Source organism: Apodemus sylvaticus, chromosome 3 (assembly GCF_947179515.1).
Source record: "Apodemus sylvaticus chromosome 3, mApoSyl1.1, whole genome shotgun sequence".
Taxonomy (NCBI): domain Eukaryota; kingdom Metazoa; phylum Chordata; class Mammalia; order Rodentia; family Muridae; genus Apodemus; species Apodemus sylvaticus.
The window spans coordinates 158,140,672-158,151,687 of record NC_067474.1 but is presented as its reverse complement, the minus strand read 5'-3'; the positions used below and the strand labels follow the sequence as shown (position 1 = coordinate 158,151,687).

General features: G+C 40.0%; 1 protein-coding gene across 1 annotated transcript; it reads left to right on the top strand.

Annotated features, from left to right (window-relative positions):
• The first annotated feature begins 662 nt into the window (after positions 1–662).
• Positions 663–7,474, top strand: LOC127680416 (oogenesin-1-like). Its single transcript, XM_052175876.1, has 6 exons — positions 663–670; positions 789–858; positions 3,308–3,320; positions 4,912–5,209; positions 5,753–6,325; positions 6,913–7,474. The coding sequence occupies exons 1-6, from the start codon at positions 663–665 to the stop codon at positions 7,472–7,474; spliced, it is 1,524 nt and encodes a 507-aa protein (XP_052031836.1).
• Positions 7,475–11,016: the final 3,542 nt, after the last annotated feature.

Genomic DNA, 11,016 nt, shown 5'->3' with positions numbered 1-11,016 from the left:
TGGGGAGAGACAGAGAAAAACAGGCAGAGAGATAGACAGGCAGAGAGAGACAGCGAGGGAGAGGAAGAGGTCTGGAACCACAGTCCTGAAGATTGTACCAGATACACTGCAGACTTTCTCTAACACCCTTCTCTTGTGGGAAACTGAGGGCAGCTTTTTTTCTGGTAGCCACCTTTCTTTATTTTGGTTTGTATGTACATGAGATTAGAAGACATTATGTCCATTAGCTGGACCCTCCTCAAGCTTACTCTGTAGCTAAAGCTGACTTTAAACTCATTTGGCTGGCATCCTCCCACCTCAGCCTTCTCAAGCTGCCACAGCTGATGATGAACAGAGCACCCAAATCAGCCTTGAACTCCAGAGACTGCAATCAGACTAGGGGCTCCTAGGCAGATAGGGCAAGGGAATTAAAGTCCACAGCCACAATGCTACATCTACTCCAACAAGGCCATACTCCCGGCATTGCCACTCCCTAGGCCATGCACATACAAACCATCACAGTCTTGAACTCAGAGATCCCCCTAAATCTGCTTTACAAGTGATGTGAGCAAAGGCATCAGGCACAATCACTTGGCTTCAATAAATAAATTCTTGACTATGGATCTGGTCTAAGATTCCTCCTGTGTACAGATCCAATTTAGCAGCACTGTTCAAATCTGAAAATGAGCAGGTAGGTGGAGACTTAATTATTGAATCAGAAGCTGCCTTTGGCTGGGAGGGTGTGGCTACAAAGGGAGGGTTCAGCTGAAACATATACAATAAGTCAAAGCAGGCAGAGAAACTCTCAGTCTCTTGCAATTTGGAGTCACAGCCTTCCCCTGCCTGAATATGGTGTTTTGTTACCAGTGTCCAGATCAAGTAAGTCCTTTTGCTCCATAAGGATACCTCATCCCATGCAAGCTAGTCTAGCCTTGTTATCAATTGAAATTTTGGTTGTATACACTATTACATGTTGTTTCTTCTTTTTTTGAGATGAGTTCTTCTAGATAAGATTGCCTGGCCTGCAATCTCGGTATTCTGTACTTTTTGGCTAATATCCACTTACCAGTTAGTATATACCATACATGTTATGAAACAGGATGGTATTTTTCTAGTTCCATCCATTTATGTGCAAAATTCATGATGTCCTGGTTTTGAATAGGTGAATAGTATTCCATTGTGTAAATGAATCATGTTTTCTGTATCCATTCTTGGGTTGAGCGCTATCTGGGCTGTTTCCAGCTTCTGGTTATTACAAATTAGGCAGCTTTGAATATAGTGGAGCATCTGTCTTGTCGTATGGAGGGGCATCTTTCGAATATATGCCCAAGAGTGGTATAGCTTGCTCATCAGGTAGAACTGTTTTCAATTTTCTGAGGAACCACCACATTCATTTCCAGAGTGGTTGCACCAGTTTGCAATCTCACAGCAATGGAAGAGTATTTTCTTTCTCCGTATCCTCACCATCATGAGCAGTCACCTGAGTTTTTGATCTTTACCTTTCTGACAGTTGTTAGATAGGATCTCAAGGTCATCTTGATTTGCATTTACCTGATGACCAAGGACTTTTGAGTATTTCTTTAAGTGCTTTTTGGCCATTCAAGATTTTACTCTGGTTGAATTAGGGCAAGTTTTGAAGAAGCTGAAGAAAAGAGGAGGTTGACCCCATATGAACACCACTAGTCTTAACTAACCTGGGCAACTGGGTGCTCCCAGAGACTGAATTACCCAACCAGGCAGCATATACAGGCTGGTCCAAACCCCAGGCACTTTAGTACAGCAGAGGACTGCCTGCTCTAGCTTCAGTGAGAGAAGAAGTGCCTAATCCTATAGAGACTTAAAGCCCTACAGAAGGGGACCACCCTCTTGAAGGCAAGGGGTAGGTAGAATTTAATGAAAAACTGTAGGAGGGGGAAATGGTTCAAATGTAAATATAAAAAAAGATCTAAACCTCACAGGGATTCTCCTACTTAGATCACCTGAGGGCTGCTTAAGTAGAATTATCCAAGTGTGTTCTCCATTACATCCAATTATTATTAATTGGTCATTGTGATTTCTGCAGGATATTTTGCTTTATATTGATTTGTTTTTCATTTGAGACAGCCTCAACAAAAAATGTCAGGGTGAGCCTGAATTCAAAGACTCAGCACTGGTATGACAGATATGAGTCCCTTTACTACTGATCTTTATGTCACTTTTAAACTGGAATTGTTTGCTGTGCTTTTAATCCCAGCAATAGGAAGGCAGAGGAAAGCTGGAAGTGTAAAATGCTAGTTATTATATGTGTCTTTAAAAATGGCAAAATAAGGGGCTGGAGAGTTGGCTCAGAACACTGAGTGTCCTTCCAGAGAGTTTAATTCCTAATAACTACACGGTAGCTTACAATCATCAGTAATGGGATCTGATGCCTTCTTTAAGTGTCTGTGAAGGCAGGGACTGTGTACTCATTTTCATTAAATAAAAAGATACATGACTAAGTAAATAAGGCAAAACAAGCAACTAAAAAATGCTTAAAAAAAAACAAATGGTACTTGTATCTCTTCACTGATACATAGTCTCTTATTTTCATGGAACTCAGCATATTCTCAAACTTCGAAGAAGAAACCAGCATATGTGTGTGTGTGTGTGTGTGTATGTGTGTGTGTGTGTGTGTGTGTGTGTGTGTTTAATATACCTTATATCTCAATCACAGTCTTCTTTACTCCTCTCCTCCCATACACTCCCTTGAATACAATAGAAAGGCAGAGGTTAGATGGTGTCTTAAGTTTGATGCCAGCCAAATTTATTTTTTTTATTGAATTAATCTTTATTTACATTTCAAATGCTAAAACCTTTCCTGCTTTCCCTCCTCCGCAAAAACCTCCAACCCTCCTCACTCCCTCTTTCTCCAAATACATGCTGCCTATTGACTCACTCCCACTCCCCCATCCCCTGCTCAATTTCCCTTTGTTGGGGCATCTATTGAGCCTTCACATTGCTAAGGACAACTCCTCCCACTGATCCCCAACAAGGCATTCCTCTGCCACATTTTTGGCTGAAACCATATGTACCCCTTGGTTGATTGTTTAGTCCCTGGTAGTCCTGGGTCATCCGGGGGGCCAACATCCTTGTTTTTCCCATGGGGTTGTAAATCCCTTCAGCTCCTTTGGACCATCCTCCAACTCCTCCATTGGGGACCCCACAGTCAGTCCAATAGTTGGTTGCCAGCATCTGCCTCTGTATGTGTAAGTCTCTGGCTGGGCCCATCTGGAGACAACCATGACTTGCTCATTTTGGTATGTACTTCTTTTCATCCATAACAGTGTCAGGGTTTGGTAACTGTTTATAGGATGAATCCCTAGGTAGAATCCAGATGTTCTTCAACAGAGAGATGGATACAGAAACTGGTATATATACACAGTAGAGTACTATTCAGCTATTAAAAACAATGAATTCATGAAATTCTTAGGCAAATAGATGGAACTAGAAAGTGTCATCCTGAACAAGGTAATCCAATTACAAAAGAATATACATGGTCTATTCACTCACTGATAAGTGGATGTTATCCCAAAAGCTCAACGTAAACAAGTTACAATCCACAGACCACAGGAAGCTCAAGAAGAAGGAGGAAAGAAGTGGGAGTGCTTGGGTTCCTCTGAGAAAATGAACAAAATACCCACAGGAGCAATAAAGGAGACAAAGCATGGAGCAGAGACTGACTAAAGGCCAGCCAGTCAAATTCATATAGCAATTTTCAAAACAGTCATGGATAAGACCATATCTCAAAGAAGTAAAACATAAAACAATAAACAAACAAACAAATAAGGTATTCCCATGTGCTGATTGATACATGGTATAATCTTTTCACAGAACCCAGGATGTGTTCAAAATTTCAGAAATTTGCCTGATTCTTTTTAAGTGTTTTAAAGATATTTAAAGATATTAAAATTTGAATATCCCTTGAAATTAAATTTTCCATTCCTTTTTCTTACTTGTTTTGGTATTCCATTGGTTGTTTCAGGTCTCAGGCTAACTGTTCTGGTGCTAAAGTTGTATCAAAGTATGACATTGAGCTAGTGAGACTCCTGTATTTACCATGTAAATTATAATCTCCATCTCATAGTGTCTACTTTCTGCATGGTTTGTAAAGAGTTACAGACTGTGTCAATAACTACTGAAGGCTTACTGACTTTAGTGTTTTTTCCTACTCTCTTTAGCTCTGTAGCTTGCAGAAGTCAAGCTTGGAGCCTTTTCAACTCCCTCTCCAAAAGGCCAGTATGGGTGATAATCAAAGATTAATGTCAATAATTAGTGAGAGGACTTTCAAATATGTTGTGAGTTATTTCATGCAGTGTACCCGAATAGAGATTGTGGAAGATGGGAAACTGTTTTCCTTTGCTTTCTTTGAAGGCCTGGAAAGGGAAGCACAGTCTATTCATCGTTAAACAACTGCCTGAGCCTTCAGAGTTCCTGGTGATCCCTTCCCAGTGGGATGTATTCACCCTTGCTGCAATTAGATGTGGCCTTTGGGAACCAGGATACTTTGGAGATGCTTCACAATGCCAGAGAGAATTATGGCAGTAAAATCCACCCAGGCCAGACCAGGCAGTTCTTGATTAGTTATGCTATGGTGGCACAGGCTGAACCTTGGTGGAACACATATGTAATCTCAGCCATATGGAGGCACGGGCTGGCCAATCTCATTGAGGTTGAGACCAGTGTGGTCCATAAAGCAACTTTCAGGACAGCCAACAATACAGGTAGCTCTATAAAGACCCTATCTCTGAAAACCAAGAAAAAAAACTGAGGGTGCTCAAATAGCTAAACTCATGCTCATCAGTAGTTATCTAATCCTCACACTTCATTGTGTGGGCAGAAATGCTTCCCAAGATTCTTGTCATTAATGGTATATTTTTTACCTGCATCCCTAGAATCTATCTTCTTCATCTTCAGAAGAAGACACAGTGAATATTTACTCCCCACCCACCCTCCAGAAGCTGTCAATTCAGAGAGTACTGAAGGATGAGACATTGGCCATTTCTGTTCTCAAGTACCTGTCTGATGTGCTATTCCAACTAATGTTTGAGGAAGCCTTCACTGATGGACATACAAAGATCTTAACGGCCATAATACCTCTGTGGCCCTTCCCATATCTTTTTTTAGGAACGTTGATAAATAAATGCAACCTGGAGACTTTGAAGGCTATGCTTGAGGGATTAGATATACTGCTTGCACAAAAGGATACTTCCAGGTAGGCAAGATCAACTGGGATTGGAGGAAGGTTCTCTGAGGGCTGAGAATGAGCAATTTAGGGTCAGAGAATATTTGACCAACCATGGATTAGAGGCTTCTGGTCTTCAATTTTTTTCTTCACCCCACATTCATATCTACTTTTCCCTGGGTGTAGAGGATTAGAGGGATGTAGAAGCTTTACCTTAGTCTCAGCTATCTCTGCAAAGAATTGCTAATGTAGAAGACAAAAAAGTAGACATACCTAGTGAGGAATGGATCTTTCTTTCATTCCTCAAAGGTACAAGTGGAATGAGGTTGGGGATAAGGAGCCTGGAATGAAGGGGAAGTAAGACATGGTTAAGAATGCTTGTCTTGCAAAAAAAAAAAATGGCTAGTATTTACTGAGTATGTGACACGTAGAATTTAATTCTAGGCACAGGAAAAGACAAAGTTTTGGAAGAAAGACCTGATGTATGAGATGTGAAGAGAATCCATGTGTAGTGTGTAAGATGTGTTTTTCTCTATTATCTTCTAAGAATCACTTTCTTTTCTCTCACAATAGGTGCAAACTCAGAGTGCTCAATTTGACTAATAAAAAATATGGCTTGTTGGGTGAATCCCATGAAGGTGAAGGCTTTTCAGAGTTCATGACACAGAATCAGCCAATGAAGAAGAGTCTTGACTGTGAGGTGAAGAAAGAATTGAAATTGACGAGTGAACTCCATTTCATGGAGGGCACACTTGATGAATCTACCACATACTTGTTTCAGTGGGTTCAGCAGAGAAAAGATTCCATTCATCTGTGCTGTAGAATGCTGAAGATTCATGGCTTAACCGAAGCCACAGTCATAGAAATCTTCAAAATTGTACATGCAGGCTGTATACAGACACTTGTCCTAAGTAATATCTGTGTAGAAGACTTGGCTTTTCTTATTTCCCACTTGAGACAGATGAACAGTCTTTCCACACTCATTCTAGACCACATCACAGGTACCTTCTTCACGGGTGATTCGAAAAAGCTTGATGAGGAGAAAATATTCAGATTGGTTTCACAACATCCCACATTCCAGAGTCTCAAGAAACTCTATGTACAGGATGTCTCCTATATAAAAGGCAACCTTAAAGAATACCTCAGGTAAGGAAGGACTGAGAGGGTCCACTAGACCAGAGAAAACATATCTCTAATATTATTTTTGTTTTGAAACAAGGGAGTCCTTGATGATCTGGCCAGTATAATCCTAACACTTTTAGAAACATAGCATATATGAGCAGACACGCTCTATGCTATGATATTTATGCCTATGCATAAATAGGCTTTTAATTGCTAATGTGTGAAAGGTTTTTAAGTCAAGAAAGAGATTGAGTAGATGAGAAATATGCAACCCTGGGTTTCAAGGGGAAGACAGGATCATGGATTTTGGAGGAGCATAAATAGTAGTTGTTATATTTTGCTTGAGACAGGTAGTCATTCCTACCTGTACCGTTTTGGCCTGATATATCCATTGCTGTGGTCTCCAACAATGCCCTGAATTGTGCCTATGGTGATATGTACAGACCTCAGACTAAAAATGTTTGAGTTGTGTCAGTAGACAACAGAAGGCTGTGTTACAGAGTTGACCTCAATATATAGTCAGAATGAGTTTGGGAAAAGTGTCATCTGCTTAGCTGCCAATCATATCTTCACCCTTTGCAAAAAAAAGCAATCATTTGTTCTCTACTCAGGTGCCTGAAGAAGCCTTTGAAGACACTTTGCATCGCTGGCTGTGAACTCTCACAGTCAGACTTGGATTACCTGCCCTATTGTCTGAATATTTTTGAGCTCAAACAACTGCTTCTTGGTGATAGATGTTTAAGTGATTTATTCCTTGTACCTCTTGGGTCTCTCCTTGAGAGAGTTAGAGATACTCTGCAAACCCTGGATTTGGAGTCATGTTATTTAGAGGACTCTCATTTCAGTGTCCTGTTGCCTGCCTTAAGCCAATGTTCTCATCTCAGAGTGGTTGATTTCTATAATAATAATATCTCTCTGTCTATCCTGAAACAAATTCTACACCACACAGCCCAGTTGAGTCAGCTGACCTTTGAGCGGTACCCTGCCCCTTTGGAGTGCTATGATGAGAGTGGTATAATACTATCACATAGACTCAAATATTTTTGTCCTGAGCTCCTGGATATACTCAGGGCCAAAAGACAACCCAAGAAAGTCACCTTTGAAACAACCCAATGCTCTAAGTGTGGTGGGTCCTTCATTTATAATCTTGAGAACCAATTTTCTGTTAAGTAGAAATACTGTAGGATTGATTGTGAAACAGGGAAATGGAAGCTTAGTATTGGGTATTGATGAACTCCTAAGTGAATGCACACTGCTGAATGAAGCATGGGAATGTCAATCACCTAAAGGTCTGAGATACATTGGAAAGCCAAGATCTCTCTCTGAGCTAATGAATGGATGTTCATTAACATCCATCCTTATGGATCAAGCACTCTCTTCTCTAGGATTATTGTAGTTTGAGTGTGTTACAATAGAGGTACCATTTTATGAGATTGACCTCCACACACACAATGTTGACTGCATACAAGAAATGTTTTGACTTTCTGGGTTGCTGGTATGTCCCTATCAGAGCACAGGGCCTAATATTTTCCGGCATTTCTATACCTGTGTCTGTTTTCTTCATTCCACATCACCATAATTATATCAATGTTAGATTTGTGAAGTTCATTTCATCCCAGAAACAGGTGCCATTAATGGGAACCAAAGAACATGATTCCCCATTGAGCTCAATGTTTGAGAAAGAAATTAATAAGTAGTACATTCAGTTCACAGTGACAGAATTAGACGTGGAGAAACATGAGATGAGGGGACAGGATTCTTTGGCAGTTAATAAAACAAGGACCAAGTGAATACCAAGGCATGCACATTTCAAGAACTATGTCTCTGTATTTATCCTTTGCTGGAAGATAATATTTGCAGCACATAAATACTCAGAGCTATGATATCAAAACAAGAATGACATGAAGTGACCTTAAGCCATTTATTTTTTCATACTTACAGAACAGTTTATATGTTGGCTTACAAGAACTTCAGAGAAATTATCCTAACACCATCACCTGGTTCCCTCTGACAATTACTCACAGGCGACTCTCAACATTCATTTGCAGTGCAGCTTAAGATATTGAGGTGACTCACATTAGGTTTCAGAGAAGAGGATGTTCTCTATGGAAATTATGACAGTATGCTCTTCAATTCTTATCTTTGACATCATTGCTGGTCCCTATGTCTACATCTATGGATCGCTGTCTCACTGGCTTGTTATGGGTCTTATCTTCTTCTCTAGAGGCTATGGAGTGCTGAGAATAAATATGTACACCTCCATTTCAGGCTGCTTTCTTTTTAAAAAATGTACCACTATGTTCTTCACGAGATTCTGTTACTATTCCAAGACAATTTTAAACCATGAGTTTTTTGGAAGGATGCTTACAGAGAACGGAAGATATATCTGGCCACAAGCCAGGAATGGATCATTATGTAAGGATCCTCAGAGTCAGCCCAAGACACTCTAAAACCAAGTGCTTAGCACAAAAGAGATCTATGTGCCTCAGAGGGACAAGGGCAAGTGATATGAGACAAGACAGGTGCCAGAAGACAAAGGTGAAGGGAAAGGGAGCAAGGGAGAGAGTAAAGGACTGTTTGCCTTTAAGTGCAAAGGACTCCCTCGGGATAGAGAATAATACCTAGCCTATAGGCAGAAGATATGTTATAAAGCTAAAAGTGCAAGCCCCATGTGAAGCCCCTTGAGGTATTTAATTCAGCTTGATAATTAAATAAACCAAAAGGAGATTTTCACTGCTGGACTTTAACGATTGGCCTTGATAGTGGGCCTCAAGAGGAGGGAAGGTCCATATAAAGGCATGGACTTGGGGGCTACCTTTTGAAGTGTAATCTAATTGTTTTCAGCAATGCACAGATATTGGGGACAAGGTCAGAGGCTGCCAGGGCCATGTTTGTCATTGTCAGGCTGGCTACAGTCCCATCATTGAAGCAGGAGAATTGGTGAAACTTAAAAGTTCCAAATTAATCTGCAGATCTAGACCATGTATTAACAAAACAAAACATAACAAAAACAAAACAAAAACTCTACCTTCCTCCAAACCAATGTAAATAAATAACCCCTCACTCAGTTTACTAATATGTGACTAAATAATAAAATAAGACTCAGCAGTTGGGAATGATTCTCTGAATGGGCTCTGGATTCTTAGCGTAGCATGAAGTTTTTGATTTTCACAAAATTAACTCCAACAATGGAGATAATGAAAATAATCCAGGCAACATCAGTTTGGGAAAAAAGCAACCAATGGATGCAAGCCTCAACCTTTTGAGTAGCTAACATAGCAAATGATTGACAGAGCTCCCAACTTAGGTATTATATATTTCAGAACTTATTTCATAGTTGTAACAATGTTCTCTGAAGATTTTTTTCACGTTTGATGTAGATGTCCCTACTATCAAACATAAAGAAATATACAATTGGTTTACACTCAAAATTATGTGGGACACAGGCAAATAAAACTCAGTCAGCAGGTAGATGCTAACCTATCATTGTACTAGGAAGAAGCTGAGGTACAAGGATTCTGGGAGATGGTGTTTGAAATAAATAAAAGCCTTAGAAAGGGACTGTGTCTCAAAGATACATCTAAGACTAAGTAAAGATGTATCAACTAAATAAATGAAAGAAAGCAGTGTTGGGCAGGGATTCAATGACTAGGCTCTTAAAGTTCAACAAAGTCTCGGGTATTTTGTTTTTCATAGAGAGAACATCATCCATCTATACAGTAAACAAAATATATTTATTATTTAGCATGACTCAGATATCCAGTAAGCTGGCAGTTTTTAGTTTGCAGGTAGGTCCAGAGGGAATTTTATGAGACAGAGGTGCCTCACTGCTTCAGAATTAGAGAATGCTCTGGGTGTAGAGAATATGAGTCTCACTAAGTGGTCTTGGGTTATCAGTCTTCAGTGGCTATAGACTACTTTTCTCCACGGTGATACTCTGTCATATCTAGAATTAGAAAGGAGATGTGACAGAAGAACTCAAATTCAGAGTCTTTTGAGAAAAACTGGATGAAGACAGATTTTGATTGTAAATGCACTGGTTTGTATCTTTTGTTGTTGTTTTTGTTGCTGTTGCTGTTGCTGCTGCTGCTGCTGTTGAAGCTGATGTTCTTATCATTTGAGAAAAGTCCTCACTAAAGTAGCCCTGGCTATAACTCACTTCTTAGATTAGGCTGGCCCCCAAGCCATTGAAATCTCCATGCTTCTTCCTGAAAAATAGTGGGACAAATAGCATGTGCACCCACACCTAGTGTTTAAGAGAGTTCCAAATACATCCGATACAATTTCATCCTTTTTTCATTTACTTTTTGCGAAGATCTTTATTCCTATTCCAGTTATACCTAAACATCTGTGTGGGATTTGTAATTGAAAATACATTCCTTTTTGTGCAAGTACATATAAAGTAGTATAAACCAAATTTTGAGAGTCTTTCACATTATTTCTTTAAAAAATCCTCTGTACATGTACTGGCTGGTTTTGTGTGTCAACTTGACACAGGCTGGAGTTATCACAGAGAAAGGAGTTTCAGTTGGGGAAGTGCCTCCATGCGACCCAACTGTGGGGCATTTTCTCAATTATTGATCAAGGGGGGAGGGCCCGTTGTGAGTGGTACCACTTTTGGGTTAATATTCTTGGGTTCTATTAGAGATCAGGCTGAGCAAGCCAGGGGAAGCAAGCTAGTAAGGAACATCACTCCATGGCTTCTGCATCAGCTC

Coding starts and splice junctions, on each gene's coding strand:
- LOC127680416 (XM_052175876.1), top strand. Junction 5,210..5,752: donor GCACAAAAGGATACTTCCAG/GTAGGCAAGATC, acceptor CTCTCACAATAG/GTGCAAACTCAGAGTGCTCA. Junction 6,326..6,912: donor AACCTTAAAGAATACCTCAG/GTAAGGAAGGAC, acceptor TTCTCTACTCAG/GTGCCTGAAGAAGCCTTTGA.